Raw genomic sequence first — 16482 nt, 5'->3', positions numbered from 1 at the left:
TGAAAACGTGTTAACGTGGACGTAGCCTCAGACTGAAACTCCACGATGGTAGACATAAAGGCTTGTTTGCAGCCCTCTCCCATGGTTTCCATCTCCAGCTGGAGCCTGGGAAATGGGGCAGGTTTGACTCCACATAAAGCCCTTTCATTATGTACAGGATCCTGGCAAAGCCCTGTGTGATCTGGCCTCTGTTACCATCTATCCTTCACGTGACTGCACACACACACACACACACACACTTAAACACCTAAAACACATGTCTCCAAACGTATACTCCCACACATGCATTCTCTCCTCTCTCACATAGTACTTCCCCTCAGGAGCCAAGGACAGTCGCAGACAAAGCTAACGTTAATCTCTAGCTGAAGGTTGGCAGCGTTTCACTGCAAAATTAAGGTCAGGAGGATTCAAGGCGAGATTCTCAAATGTCAAATGGAAACTTGGCTGAGTGGTGTGACTGAGTAGTTCTTTTGATCTGACGCCTTCTATGTCTTCAACTTAGTCAACCTTTTGGCCATGTTACAGCAACACCCTTTAATTTATTGCAAGACAAGCGATTGGTTAATTAAACATTCCCAACTCTGCAGAAAACGCACGTTTCCCAACAGAAATCCATGCACACATCAACCTGTTTTTCCACTTCACCAACAGCATTAGCTCAGTCAACCATACACATTACTGTCTCTCAGCAGCTAGAGTTTATCACCAAAACTGCCTTATGTAAAGCAGGTTATGACTCAGTTCTTTTCAAAGGTGTCCATGCAGGTATACACAGGCCAAGACCGGTTTTTAACACAAGTTCACAGGAGGAATCTGCTTGACATTTTTTAAGTTCACACAGCTCATTCGTTATTGACTTATGTTCAACTAAAAACAGTTCAAAGAAATTTAATGTTCAAACCGATCAAATCAAATGTTTTTGTAAGTGTTTAAAGCTTAATTCTTTCCCATTCTTGCTTAAAATTTATTTTTTCAACTTGCTAGCTACGTTAATTAACATTTCCTCATTCTGCGAATAGAATACACAATTGGGTCAACGTTACGTTTTCCTCAAAGCAAATTTACTGTTGCAGATTAGCCGTATAAAAAGGTCATTTCCAGGAGACAGGGCTGCTGTGTTACTGCCTCACCCTTTTCACTAAGCTGCAAGTTACCACAGCTGCTTTGCGGCATCCCATTTCAGTCTTGTGTTTCTGTGCCCTTATCAAATTTTTATTTCCTCTGTTATCTCAGTCCTCTTCCCTCTCACTTTCTCAGCACTGGATATTTTTACAGGCTTACCCTTCTCCATGTCAGTCACATTTAAAATGGATTAATTGTGAGTTGGAGTCAAATAAAACTGCTGCATATAGAGACAGTAAACGGTCACGTGCCGGCAGCATAACTACAAGAGACGTCTTGCTCTGAAGCATGGCGTGAGTTGTTGCGGAGGCAATGGTGGAAAGGAGTCAGTGGCAAAAGCTAGCACTTGCATGGATGTACACTGATGGTGCCTGGACGGGTCACAATGCAGCCCATTTTTCAGCTGTTGGATGCAGTGCTCTTGCTCAATACTGCACCAATTTAAAAAAAACGATGCTGTCCCCATTTGTCACTTTGACACAAAGACGTGGGAAAATACGGCCCTGGTTGAAAACTACCTAAATTTCTCTTTCTGAGGATATAACTCAGCGGTGTCTGACCACTTTGACATTTTGTAAAATTCACCCTCGCACAAAATCCTCACATTCCCATGTGACTGAGGTATTTTCCCATGGCCACCACCAGCCATTCATTATATGGTTTCTTTGATGCACATCCACATGTAGATTTCTAACCATTATCTATCATTAAGACAACACATTTAGAGGATTGTGCGGCTTTGGCAAAGGTCTGTGATTCTATCTCTTTACCTTGCCAGCCCACCCCCATCTCACTAGCTCCGCCTCTCTATCTCCCTCATGGTAGCGGTCAGGGTGAGGGTTTTTCCACTGTCCACTCTGAGGCTGTAAACTTCCACTGCAGAGAGAGGGGGATCCTCTCTCATTCCCCTCCACAGAAAAAAACAGCAGTGTCTGCTGGGGGGTGGGGTGGGGGTGGGGGGGTGTTCTGTGTGTGTCAGTCAGAGGGTTATGGGGGAGAACATCCACAGAGAGAATGCAAGCATCAGCTAAATGGCTGAACTGTAATAAAATGTGACGATGACTGAAGTGTGTGTACATATGAGACAGATGATATAAAAGACTGCAGATAAACATTGTATATTTTTATTCTCTAACTATGTATAAATGAGTGTGTGTGTGTGTGTGTGTGTGTGTGTGTGTGTGTGTGTGTGTGTGTGTTGTGTCAAGCTGTGTGTTTTCATGGCATGCAGTCAGTGCTGCATCATTCTCTGTCAGCACTTTCCTGTGACTCAATATCAACTAATCTGCTGCCCCCTGGTGGCAGGCTGCAGCCACTTCAGAGATTATTCCCAGATGAGCAGCTGTGTGAATTCATGGGAGAGCTGGCACATCATTCATCTTTGCACTTTATTCTTCATGACACTACTATCATCTTCTCTCTATTGTTTATTTATTATTATTATTTCACTGTTTTTTGGCATCTAACTACTGTTCGTTGTCGACCCATCTTCATCAGGAGATGTGTAGTATTACTTGTCTTTATGCTAACATGTTTCAGTCATTTTAAATACATTTTTAAAGTATTAAAATACATAAGAGAAGTCTATGGGAGGAATGTTTGAAAGTTGAAATCTAAAATATTCATACTTAATGAACCGATGCCCCTCTGGAAATGCTTAACATATTACAACACAGGACTGTGTTTAGACGACCCCAAACAAAACTTATGAGTTCTGCTTCGTGCATCATTTACTGTCTGTCTTTGATTGGTTACACGACTTTTAAAGGTGTGGCCTGGTGCACTTAATGGGTCATAACTCCTCAGTATTAAATTGGATCGCAAGCGTATTTGGAAATGTTCTACATACAGCCAAACAGCATGTAGCATGTAGCGTTTAATACAATTCCACCCACAGGGGGTGCTACCGTAACATTAAAACATGATATTTCTAAACTTTTATTGACTTTATTACAATGAAACTTGATAAACAAGTTCCCTGTGGGACCGATAGCCCCAAAATTACTTATCTCTTTAATGAAATAATTCATGGTAACCAAGTTCAGCAACATTCAACAGCTTCAGGAAATGCCAGTTTTAGTCTCCACATAAGTTTGTGTGTGTGTGTGTTTGTGCATGAAAGCTAAATCGGGGGGTGACAGTTCCTCTGGCCAGCAGCCCTTTTTTGTTCTCCTTATGTCAGACAAGGGCCAAGCTAAAATTAGCCTATGAACATATATGGAGTGGGGAGGCAGAAGGGTATGCATGCGCTTGTGACCGAGGCGATAAGTGTTGGCCACTGGACGTCACACAAGGGCTAACCTTTGACCCCATCTTGAGAGAAGAAGGGGAAACAAAGTGAGTATGAGAGAAGCAATCATGTGAGTGTTTGTGTTGCAACATTAAGAGGCGTGGCTGTTTAAAACCTCACCTTGTGTGCTTTGGGAATTGAGATGACGACACCAGCAGAGTGCCAAACTGAACAGTGTGTTCTTTTTTACCAAACTGCCAGGAAAAAAACAGCTGCATCCAGAAAAAAAAAAAACACTGACTGTGCACCAAACACAAAACACAGCCTGTAAGCAGAATGACACAAAGTGGCAGTAATGTTTTACTGAACGAGCGGTTTGCAAGTAGCTGGTCGGCGCCAGGTGGAAAGCAGCCGCCAGATATTCTAAATTACAAGGGTGGTGTATGTTTATGTGTGTCTGAAGAACATGTTTGTGTGCTCTGACGTCAATCAAATTATATCAGTGCTTAAATGACGTTGATTTTAATGATGCTTAAAGAATTGGCAGAGGAAAAAGACGGCACTGCTCAAATGAACTTAAGTGTGAAAACCCCAGAACTTATCCCCTGCCATGATATTTTACAATGAGGAAAATATTCTGCTTTCCAGAATTAACTATTGCTTCATGTGTCCCCTGTCTGTCTGTGGAGCAGAAGCAGTACTTACAGGAAACAGCACGATGGGGACAGTCAGAGTGACCGCAGTGAGAACAGCCAAGCGCACCAGCAGCAACATGGTGTCAAACTTATAAACCTTGGTGAAGGTGTGGAGCAGCTCTGCCTCCACGTTGTCTGTGTTGGAGGGGCAACAAAGGAAAAACATGAGCCATTTGTGAACAATAGTCAGTTAAACAGTGTCACTTAGTGTTTGTTCTGGGATCTCAAAGATCTGTTAGCTCTAATAGTTATCTGTCTGTTTGTCTCTTAATGCAGAAAAGTAACATTTAAGGATATTTATGTTACTATTTCGCTGCTTTTGTGTATCGTCGCTCTTACCATAAAAGGTGAGGTAGCCAAACAGAGCTGACAGCATGTACATGATGAGCATAGTCAAGATGGACAGATTGGACACGGTCTGCATCTTTTTCCGGCTGCGGCTGAAACAACACACACATGCACATTCATTGTCAGAGAGGCTCCTTCAGTTTCCAAAGGTTTAGGGACACGTTCGAGACTTGCAGTAAACATCTTGGACGAATACAGGGAGATGGAGATCCTTCTTAATCTTCACAATCTGCTTTTCTTCTGAGCCTGTTTGAATGCATTGCATTCTTTTCAGTGACTCCTCATGATTGGACCGCTTCTGTTCCCTTCCACGACGTGCAGGATGTCCTGTTACCACATCCTTACTGCACACCTGCATGATCCATTTCCTGATTCTTTCCCGCCTTTGTCACATTTCTTAAGAGCACTCGTCATTATTTGGGGAAACTGCATCACTGACCGTTCTCAATGCATACTGGAAAACAAAAGAAAATACTTCTCCACTTTACCAAACAAAGAGCTGCATTCACAGTGCAACTCCCTGCGCTGCCCAACGCCACAAGAGACCTGCTGCTGTACTGACCTTAGCTCTCATTATAGTGTAATTACTTCATAAGCATGGTAATGTAATGAGTAAACTTCAATTCATTCTAAAAATAAGGGGACTATGCATTAAAACTATAATACGCCCAGTAAAAATTGTTCATAGTGAGGTCTGTCAATTAGTAGAAGGCTGACCATGACATCGTCTCCGGAAAGAAGCCTCTACGTGCAATTCACATGCATTTTCAGATCTTTGAGTGACTATATTGCGATGGCAGCACAAGCTTTCAAACACTTATCTCCAAACCTTGGCACGTAAACACTGTCTGCATGGCTCCATAGTGAGAAAATGGGTTTCATTTGGCTGAACTGAGCCTTTAAGCTTGTTTTAGGAGGTGGTGGTGGTGGTGGTGCTCCACTGCTTGATGTAAGGGGAAGAGGAACACTTACTCTTTCAGCTCACTGTAGATAGGCAGGACCTCAGGATGGCAGACAAAGGCAAAGGCCAGGATGGGCACGGTGTAAGCCGTCTGGGGGAAACATGTACAGGACATATAAGACAACCCTGGTGCTAACATTCTATTTTTATTAAGTCAGATAATTAGTGAGCCAGAAATATGTTTTGTAGTTGGAACTGTTGACAACAATTCTGACTGACTAATCCGCTCCACCACCCACGTATCACGGACCGACTGTTAAGTGTTTGATTAGTCATAAATCATGTTCTTTACGGTTGACCTTTCCACACTGCCTTAATGCCTCAAATTGCAACTGGCAAACTCCAAAACAGCCCAAAAGAAGCAGGTAGACGGTAATCTAGTCAAAGGATATGAAACGACTGCTTCCCCCTCTCATCACCAGGAAAATTACAATGTTGGTGAATCGAGACAGCGCAGCTAATCCTGTGTCCCAGTATGTAATGCTATGAGTCAAATTCTTAGCTTGATTTATGATCATATAGGCCCACACACAAATAGGTAAACACACACACACAGAAATGCCAAAACACACCCTAAAATCCCCACCTTTACTAAACATGTCTTGACAAATACTTGGCAAAATGTTTCTGTTGAATTTGTAGGTTATAAGATGTATTCCTCTGTGGAAGCCAAGCAGTCTCATATTGCTTCACACAAATGTCATCTCTTCACACAGATGAATAATGTCTACGACTGAGCTCTGCAAGGTGGACAAATGTTTGGAGGAAGCAGAAGTTTGCACTCTACTGAAAACGAATCAAACATCAGCCCTCACCGTACCTGCGAGTTGAAGACAAAGTATTTGGGCGTGCACATCTCCTCATCATCAGGGTGCGGCTCGAAGTGGACGCCGGTGGAGTGATGAGAGTCATGGCTGCCGAGGACCGCCGGGGAAATGTCGGCGCGGGAGAAATCCATGTGCGCTGAGTTGTTCTGTAGGTGGTACAAGTCTGAGGCGTTCATGCTGAGGTTCGACGAGTGCTGGTAAAAGAAAGGAAGAGGGCAGGGCAGCTGGGTCTTCTTGTAGATCACCTGGAAAAGAGCAACATGAAGTCATGCTACAGCTACAGTGCTTCCAAGTAAAAATAAGTGAAAAAAAATTCCCAACCACTCTCTCTGCTTGAAACGAGAGTTGTGGCAGTTCTCCAGTTGGGTCATTTTGGGATTATTCTGCAATACATGTGAGCTAGTTCTACATTTTCTACATGATGTAATGTTCTAAACAAGTGAGCTGCAGTTCCAGGTTTGTCAGACGGTGTAATACAGCCTGTACCAGCCATACTGGAGGTCCTCAACTCTGAGGCAACAGGAGGACAGGGTCAAAGTCATGGCTGTTAGTTAGCTCATTAGCAATTTAACAATCTAATTAGCTAAGCATCACTGCTATGTGATATTTTTTGGCGACTTGGACGCAGCAGAAACAAGCTGCCAAACTGACAAATTGTCACCTTTTTAAGTTGATATTATGAATGTGTTGGCGTAAAGTTTACTATTTATACATCAAGCAGGCACAAAGCAACATTCGCATTCATTTGGAGTCATGTTTCTGGCACCCAGGTTGACGTAAGCCCAGTTGTCACTCTCCATTTAGCTCTGTTTAGGTGTGCACTAGCTCCTGAGGGAGATATCTGCTGCAAAAAGCTCCACTGAAACACTTTGCCTGTCTGGCCATTGGTGCTGGGCAAGTAGAATGAAGCTGTTTTCTTAAGTACATTTCACCAAAAAATAAAAACAAAACAACAAAAAAGCTCTTAAAACAGCTGCCCACTGTGCCTGTAAAGTAGGTTGGTGAGCAGTTAAGGGTAAAGCTGCAGGTGGTAAAACCAGAACATGACTCAAGAAGCTAAAAAGCTTTGTAGAGCTGAGGGGAACTGGAGAGTTGGCAGTAAATCTCTGAGGCTTCGTCACTATGAGCAACCACTTTAACGTACATGCAGGCAATTGATTCATTCTTAGAATAAAAAATATCAATTATCGCAGCTTTAAAAGATATTATTAGCAAGTGCCTGCTGTGCCTTTAGAGTAGTATTAAGATGCCCTTCTCTATGGCTGAATCCCACATTTCCCTTTGGGCTTTTAGAAATCTGAACTTACCACACCCAGGAAGAAGACCATGCAGGAAAGGGAAAAACCACTCGTGTAGCCCAGGTAGCCTAAAGAGGAGAAAACGTCAGCGGTTAAAAAAAAAAAAAAAGCCACAAACGTGTCAGATACAGATGTGATATGATTGCTGTAGTTTGCTATTCTTATTCTGCACCCATGCACTCTTTTTGACACCACTGTCCATTCATTCTGGTATCTATTCTCAGATGTGGGTCACGCTGCATTCTAGGTTGTGACCCACATCCTAAAATAGACCCTCAAAAACCTGATATGAGCATCAGTTCAGATTTGAACTTGTGAAGCCTTTAAGGTCTGGATAGAACAGTGACCAAATCTACCCAAAATCACAACTGTTGTTATTATTTAATAAATTCAGGCATAAAGCTTTGAGTCTATATGCTTCTTTATGTCTGATGTCTATGCCTTATGTCTTTATGTCATAATTACATAATCTGGGCTCAGTGTGCAGCCTTTTTTGGGGCTGAGCCAGTTGAGGCGGATCTGGCTCTTGCTTTCATAAATTACATTTGTCTGGTGGGTTGACTACAGGCTTAATAGCAGTGTTACTTCACAGTCACTCCTAATTGCCAGAGCTGAGTAAGGGTTCGACTAGTGTTACGTTCATTCTGGTTTGGCGGATTGCAGGATTGCAAGAACATGGAAGAGAAACTTGGCTTCAGGCTGTAGGAAGTCTTCTTAAAAATCAGTTATAGTATCAGAAGTGTCTGAAGTACAGTGTTCACAGCATGTGGTGAAATATTTGTAATTCAATGGAAAATTAGCATCTTAGCTATCACTGCCGTAAAGTGAGTCCTTACCCAGATTTTTAAGCAGAGACAAAGGCAGAATGACTCCGATGGACACAAACACCACCAGGTAGTTCCCGTTCAGGTACCATTCACTGCACAGGGGATACAGTGAGATCTATGTGTTAAATGATGTACACACACAGACATACTTATCTTCAAAAGGACACACACACTCACCCAGAGTTTTCTTCTAAAGCCAAGAAGGCTCGGATCACTTCAGGGAGCTCATACTTCACGATAAAGAGGTAGCTTGACATGGCTGCAGGACAGAGAGGACATGGATGCTTAAGATCACCTGAGATTCTAAACTTAGCTGTATTACAACCACATGTAGAGATTCAGCAATTCTATTAAATTGCAGTAAACCACTTTATTTTTCAAAATGAACTGAGATACCCTCACATACACATGAGATCACTGCCTACCTCCAATGTTCTGCATAATGATGGATCCGAATGCTGTCATTTTCCCAGGCCAGCCGAATGCTCGCTCCCCCAGCTTTTCATAGATGAGTGATCCTGTCAGAACAGGCAAGTTGATGGAAGATAAGTCATGAGAAAACACCTCAGGCAGCACAACAAAAACAGAGACAATGGGAATACATGGGAAAAAAAACCGCAGGTGTGTTGCCTTTTCTGTTCTGTGTTACTGTAAATTCAACAAAATGAATTCCATCTAATACACAAACAACTTTTCAAGGACTGTAGATTTTATGCTAGTGCGCATACTATGTGGCAAACTTTGACAATTAATTAAGTGCTACAGTCCTTAATCACATGTAACCACCCGACAGCAATATCTCTACAACCCCCTGTTATGGGTTGCGTGTCTATCAGTTATGAGCAGTCCAGTCAAAGACATTTATGAAGTTTTGCATTTAACATTTAGCATGAATATTATTTCACCAAAAAGAAACAAAGACTGTAGAAAAGTCTGAAAAGTTGACAAGGTGGAGAGGTTGCAAATTGCAACCAACTGAAGGCCCTCCCCTTCCAAGCGTGTATGGGAACCTGCGATTGGCTGCTAAAAAGACCAAAAATGTTTGGTTTGCCCATTCTGGGCTACTGTAGAAAGATCACATGGTGGACACAATTGAAAACATATTTATGACTGTTTTATTCAACCTCTGCCAAATGATCCACCTAAGTCCTACACACTGGACCTTCAATGCAGGTTTATTTCCAAGTGATCAGCCTGTGGTCGTTGGCCATTAGGAGGCCGGTTGAGTTTGCTGAACCTGAAGTTAACTTAAAATACCAACCTCCTTCTTTAGCCGTCACAAGGAGCAGATGTACAGAATATAAAGAGAGGATGGCCACAGCGATGAGGAGGATTCTGCACAGAGAGGGAGGACAGAGGTCAGTGAACTGAGACATAACTGATAACAACAAACCTCGTGCATGAGAAGAGAGAAGACAAACGTGGAAATGGATGTGATATGAGGCAGAGTAGGTGCAGTTAGGAGAACAGAAGTCACACTTTTGCTGGGCTGCTTTCGGCTCAGTTGTGGCCGGTAGCACTTTTTTTTTGAGAAGAAGATCAAAGTATCTGTGACACAGTGCAGCTGCCAAGACATGGTTCTAGCATGACTGGTGCAGTGTCACGTCAATGCTACGTCAATGCATCCATCCGTTGCATTCTTCAGATGGCAAACGGAGTATCAGCAGGGTGACACTGGACGGACTGGGACAGATCATTACTTTTATGGCTTCCTGCAGGAATTCCACTCAGCTCACTTTAAGCAACAGGATGAAGAGGTTTGTTGTGCTGGTGGTGCTTTAGAAGAGATGACGTGAGGTCATTATTATTCCCTGTCTGCTATCATTTTTCAGATACTATTGCAATATTTCTCTTCTCCATTGGCACTCCCTGTAACAGCTCATGAGGTTGCCATGCAGCAGGGGTATGGACAGTGGACAGGGGGGGGCTGCGTGCGTGGGATTGAAGGGTGTAGGGTGGCAGCGTGGTGTCGGATGTTCATGGAAGTCACCCATGAATGCTGATGCATATACATGGGACAGACAGAGCTGGATGAAAGATGGCAGAGGAGCTGAGGTCACAGGGTGCAGGAGTTCAAACATTTCTGCATGGCTGTGCTGCTATATATTTCATGCTTTTACAGATTATTCTGTCTCACCGGCCAGTTAACGCAAGAACATGTCTCCTGATGACATAACCGATCCCCTGACTTCTCATCAACACCAGCTGGTTGCCATTTATGGCTTTGAGTGAAATGTCTCAACAATTGATTAAATTAGCTACACACAGTTGAATGTACCGTAAATTGCAACACTGCACATTTAAAACATGCTGTCATGGTGCTGAATCATAATCTTTTTTTTGCCAGAAGATTTTTTCTCATTAAGCTGTACGCAGCCTTTACACGTTTACATATCAGGGCGTTCTTTCCGCCAGGTTAAGCTCATTATGTGTCATCTTACATGCCAGTCCTGTCAGCTCTTGCCCTGTAATTACACTAGAAATAAATCCTAATGACACTGTAACTGAAACCAGTGTTTGTCAACTATGACTGTACTTCATTTAAGGGCTTTAATATGGGATTTTGAGGAGAGTGAGAACAATTTTGAGATGTAATGAACGATGTGTCAAAATCCTTGAGAAAAAATACAACCTAGCTCTAATTTTTTTTGAGGGCTGATATACAAAAAATGGAAAGTTTGCAAGAAATATTAAATCTGCACAAACTCTGGGTCAAAATGTTTGTCTCTATAATTGTAGAATGTGCAAAACCAAGTCCACAATTGTTGGGACTAAATTGTAAATAAAAAACAGGATACCCCTTTCTTACCCAGTCATGATACTATCACCTGTTACCAATCAACCTGCTTACCTGTGGAATGTTCCAAACAGGTGTTTTTGGAGCATTCCACAACTTTCCCAGTCTTTAGTTGTATTAAGTGTCCCAACTTGTTTGAAATGTGCTGCTGCATCAAATTCAGAATAAGTATATATTTACAAAAATCAGTGAAGGTGATGTCCAAAAGCATACGTTATCACAACTTTTCAGAATCAGGGTTCCAGTAACTACTTGCCTGTCCTGTCATTTCTCACACACACACCCTCACATGCATGCTGCCGGTTTCCTTGTTCTACTGGAGAAAGTACTTACGTAAAGAGCACAATGCCAGTGTTGGCCATGGCGAAGGACAGGCCCAGAATGCCGCTGCCCATGATGGCATTGCTCAAGTTGAAGACAGACATCCCGAAGGAGGTGTGGCCGGGATGCTGCTCAGAGAGAAAACAAAGAAGGAAGGGAGATCTGTATGAGGAAAACAGATGTGCAACACTGAAAAACATTTAAAGTCTGCCTTTGAAGTAAAACTGGGCTCAGATCCTTGATGATTTATTTAAAACTGGAATCAACAATGTAATTGTGTTAAATACTTCCTCTGCATTGCAGCAAGAAAGAAGGCAAACATTTGGCAATGTGCAGCAAACCACAAAAGACTTTACTGGTATTAGTAACCACTTTGCCCCCCACAAGCTGTAATTCAAGGAAAAACACACCCTCACCTTCCCTGCACTGTTAGATACCAACTGCATTTCCAGTTGCGATTAAGTTTTATTGACTGGGCCCATTCTCCCTCAACTCAAAACAGCCAACTTTTCCCAGAATGTGACTGGTCTTGTCTGTACTGGGAAAGCTCATGTACAAAAATCAGTGGTGCATTTGCTACAGTGTCAAGTAATTGGATGTCCAGCACATATTTTGATTTACTAACACTCTTACACCACCTAATAACCTTCACGGCTGCTTGTACATTCACTCACGAGCTCCATCATGTGGCAGGGCTGCCTTTAAACACACATACACACACACACACCTACAACATCAGGAAGTGAACTCCTGTGCTGTTTGCTTGCAGCGCCATGTTTGAAATCTAAGAGCACACCAAATTCATTTTGAGTGTAGAGTCACCCAAGAGTTGACAAAGTGTCATGTCCCTGCATTGCATTCTGGTCCGTTTCTGCTGCTGAATAGAGATCAGTCTCCGGGGCTCCTCTACAACACATTTTGATTTTTGTACAAAATGGCAGTTCTAGAAAGAAAACTGCTCTTACAGCCTGATGGAAACCAGATGAGCTGAAACTGCTGCCAGACTCTGCTCAAAATACTTAATGGAATATAATCTGAATATAAATATGATCACTATGACAAATTCTGTTTTCTAGCGTTTGATTAAACCATTAATCTGACTGACAGACACTGACTAGATGAACGCTGTGACTTGTCCTCTTACATATTCTTCATGGTACTCCTCATATTTCTTCTTCTTCATCATCCCATTTGACAGGAACTTCTGGCTCTCTCCGCCATCATTGTCATCCAGAAACTGACTGCAAGGACAAAAAGAAAGAAAGAAAAACAACAATTCATGTTGTTCTGTAAAGATCACGGCAGTCATGTCACAGAAGATGTCAGGTGACCCGAGGCGAAAACTTTTGGTCAGCTGACATCTGTTGATGCTGGTTATTTACGGTCAGCTGCATGTGTTGACGTGCTTAATTTACCGATCACCACATCCTTGTTAAGCTCCCCTAAAGTCAGACTGATCTTAGAACTTCCAGTGGAGAGTCAAATGTGTTTTACTTGTTGTTCCTACGTTTAATCTTAGAAATCTTACAAATGTTCTCTGTGCTAACTGGAAATCTGAGGCAGATTGGAGACATCAGAAAGGCTTTTGACAAGATATCTGAACTTCTTTTGATCAGACACAAATCATTATTCAAAGTAGAGTACTTAATATACATCTTAAAAGATGTCTGGAGGGGATCTTTAATTAATTACTGACTTACTTCCCTGAAGTCTCCATTTGGATATGTAACCTAATTAATGACTTGGTCTGCATTATCATTTGCCAGCTACAATAGCTGCTATTGACATGCAAAGACATGTTAATGCCAGAAAACCTGCTGAGCTTTAACCGTCATCAGGCCAAGCGATTGTTCACACCCTGACCAAGAATTTAATACTATGTCTACACAAATCATTTACCAGGTTATAGGGTAAAGTCAGGCTGAGGCTAGTGATGGACAAAGCACACATACACACACATACACACAATGCCATTGAATCATTGCAGCTAAATGTGAGCAACCTGTTCTGAATCAGCTGTAGCTGCTGTCTTGAACACACCCCATTCCTAAGTGAATGTCTTTAGAGTCAACAAAAGACTTAAACCCCGCACTTGTTGACCCAAAAGTTTTGATCTTTTGAATGAAATGTTTGCGAACAACAGTTGAGGCAATGCAGTAACCTGGTTACAGTAAAACCAACTGTAACATGACTTATCCCCCTGACTTGCTGGCACTCACAAACAAGACTCTCTAGTTTACACAACATTTGCGAATGAATGTGCCACCCAAAATGTTCAGAAGGCATAAAGTGACAGAAATAATCTTTCACATCACATCATTTGGGGAAAGAAACAGAAAACTTGGTTGCTGACCTGTCGATGGTGGCCTTCTCAGAGTCGATGGGCTCTGTGTAGCGGTCGTCCTGACTGTCGGTGCTGTCATCGTCAGCCTCTGTGGAGACTTTCCTCAGCTCCATACGATCCACGACTCCCGGCATAATGGTGCACAGCAGGACAAGAGGCAAGAAGTATGGTTTTCAGAATTTCAGGGTTTGGAGTTCACAGTGGAGTTCCTAACCTTGGCTGGACCTTGTTACCTATAAGAAAAGACATGGGCGTAAAAGAGGAAACATTAGACGAAGGTTTCAGTGGCTAAGACAGCTTTCATGATGTCTGTTCAGAACTTCAACAACAGTGACTTCTTGCTCAAGTCTTACAGATTCACTAACACTCAACACAGGAATGGCAACTTTCAGCTGACTACAGGCCTGCAAGATGCAAGTATTGTCTGTTGCATGTATCTCAATACAGCCCTTTGGCCTTGATGAAGAACACTTCAGAGTGAAATGGGGCCCTCAACCCTGCAAACCAGTCCTTCATACTTCCTGGAACTGAGGGACTGTTTATGTTACCTGGGAGATGATGCAACCAATTCCCCTCATACAGCTTCGCCAACACTAGCAGGACTGTTCTATTAGCTTTGCTGCTATCTCCATTTTACACCAGTTTGACCAGTGGTATGAACTATGTTTGGTTTATAATGACTGGAAGTAAAACACATTATAGAATAGAATACAAAATCACATCTCACTTGGGTCTCTTATATTGTCAGGAACATATTACAGCGTTGACATCCATAGAGGGTGCTGGCTGCAGTTAAGTCAACAAACCCTGAAACCAGGTCAAGGATGCAACGAGTTCATGAGGCCACCTGACCGACACCCTCAACAGGCTCCCTTGTTCATGTGTGATCTGGTTTACTCTCCGTCACACACTACCATCAAAGAAAAAAAAGCCAACAGCACAGCAGACGCTTACATTTTCCATCTGTAGCCTTCATCATTAAGTTATGTAATGAGGAGATCAGAGACAGCAGAATTTCTAATCATACAGGCTCTGTTCACCAACAACCAAATTATTTACAGCGTTGGGTGTCACTCTCACAAAGAGCTCTTTGATTGGGTGAAAGAAAAGATCCCAAGTGCTGCTCAGAGACAAACAGCGCAGAGAAAACACAAACCACGGCCTCAATTACACAACCACAAAACCAGAGGCGTCAAACATACGAGAGAAGTGTCGCTCTGAAATTCTCTTTTGTTTTAAAGTATTTACAGCAGCAATTCGGTGGAGTCAAATCTGTGAAATGCAGCCAGAACACAGTTGGAGCTGCTCCACATTTTGGGATATGCAGAAACAGCTAGCCTGGCTCTGTTCACATGTTGTTGTTGTTGTTATGCTAAGCTAAAATAAGCTAAGCTAAGTGGCTGCTGGCTGTCATATTTAACATACAGAAGTGAGAGTGGTATTGATCTTCTCACCTAACTCTTGGCAAGAAGTGTTGAACTCTTATTTTAAAGCAGACTTCTAGTACTGGGATGTTTTTCTGTGGGTGGGGTACACGCCTCTCATCGTGTTAACATGATAAGATGCTCGTGGTTAGCATGTTAACACGGTATGTTAGTGTTAATTGAGTACAGCTGAGGCATGGTGGGATGAATCTTTAAACCTGCAATAACTGATTTTTTAGGAAGTTGTGGTTACAGAAACAGGTTTTAAAGTTGTATATCTGTTAATACCACAATTTGATTCCAGTTCTTGGTGTCACAATTCACTACAAAAGAAGACTTGATTCACTAAAAAGCGAACATGGCACTACACTCCCGCTCTTAATCCTGTGCACGGTGTGCCAAACTGCTGACTGTCAAATCTTTTTCCCAATGAGGTGCAAATGAAACATAACTGAGAGCTAAACTAACTGGTCTTGCTGAGGGTCATTGTCTAAAGGTTTTTATTGGAGTTGACTGCATTAACCTGGAGGCATCTAAAAGTCAGCTGGTAAAAAAACACCATTGGATGCTTGTTAAGCAACAGTTCCTAATGACGGAAGTGGTTTAGCAGCAGGGTCTTTGCATCACAATGTCTAAAGAGTGTTTACAGTTAACATCCCACGATGCAGCCGCGGAAAGTTACCATTAGGCAACAAGGTTATCAGCTGCAAACAATGTCAGCGGTGTCAAGACTCTCCAAGCTGACCCTACCTGGTTGGTGCAGTTTGATCTACGAGACTAAACTGTATTTTATATAATGTTTTCTTCATTGATAGGCTTCTGCTTTCCCTGTGATCTTCCCCTTCGGAAGTGAACTGCTTTAAAAGCTGCTATCTTTGAGCCAACAGAGATTAACTGGCTACATTACCGTTAACAACCACATCACACACACCAGTACTCCTAATCTCTCAGTGTCGCTCTCTGCTGTGTGGCGAGAGAGAATTGGAGAAGAGTTTACATTTTTCATTGCCAAGAGGATTAACCTGTCTAACTTGGTTAACGTCACACTTTGTGGAGTTTAATGCTGCCGTTGTTACAAGCACAACTTTACAAAAGCGCACGTTTGGCAGCGTGCCATGTAGCTTGCTCGGACGCAGTTCCAGCCTGCATAGCTGGAACTGACTGCATGTCACACTTAAAGTTTATATAAGGCAGGAAAAATCCATCTTGAGTGAGCACTTGCTGCATACATTTAATTTTAATCCCCCCAGCAAGGAGAAACATGTTTGCATATGGTCACTCAGCTGTA

The 16482-nt window shown here is 42.4% G+C and overlaps 1 protein-coding gene across 3 annotated transcripts in view; it reads right to left on the bottom strand.

Moving 5' to 3' along the window:
- Positions 1–16482, bottom strand: part of slc38a4 (solute carrier family 38 member 4) — a 38548-nt gene that overhangs the window by 7972 nt on the left and 14094 nt on the right. For all 3 annotated transcript variants that reach the window (XM_076722413.1, XM_076722411.1, XM_076722412.1), the window contains exons 2-13: positions 13780–14003; positions 12571–12667; positions 11439–11554; positions 9570–9643; positions 8734–8826; positions 8486–8567; positions 8318–8400; positions 7491–7549; positions 6177–6428; positions 5368–5447; positions 4387–4487; positions 4058–4182 (exon numbers count right to left, since the gene is read on the bottom strand). In XM_076722413.1, the coding sequence (XP_076578528.1) occupies positions 4058–4182; positions 4387–4487; positions 5368–5447; positions 6177–6428; positions 7491–7549; positions 8318–8400; positions 8486–8567; positions 8734–8826; positions 9570–9643; positions 11439–11554; positions 12571–12667; positions 13780–13904 (1287 nt within the window). In that variant the 5' untranslated portion in view covers positions 13905–14003. The remainder of the gene's footprint in view (positions 1–4057; positions 4183–4386; positions 4488–5367; positions 5448–6176; positions 6429–7490; positions 7550–8317; positions 8401–8485; positions 8568–8733; positions 8827–9569; positions 9644–11438; positions 11555–12570; positions 12668–13779; positions 14004–16482) is intronic.

Source organism: Chaetodon auriga, chromosome 22 (genome assembly GCF_051107435.1).
Source record: "Chaetodon auriga isolate fChaAug3 chromosome 22, fChaAug3.hap1, whole genome shotgun sequence".
In the NCBI taxonomy this organism is placed as follows: domain Eukaryota; kingdom Metazoa; phylum Chordata; class Actinopteri; order Chaetodontiformes; family Chaetodontidae; genus Chaetodon; species Chaetodon auriga.
This window is presented reverse-complemented; position numbering and strand designations above follow the sequence as displayed.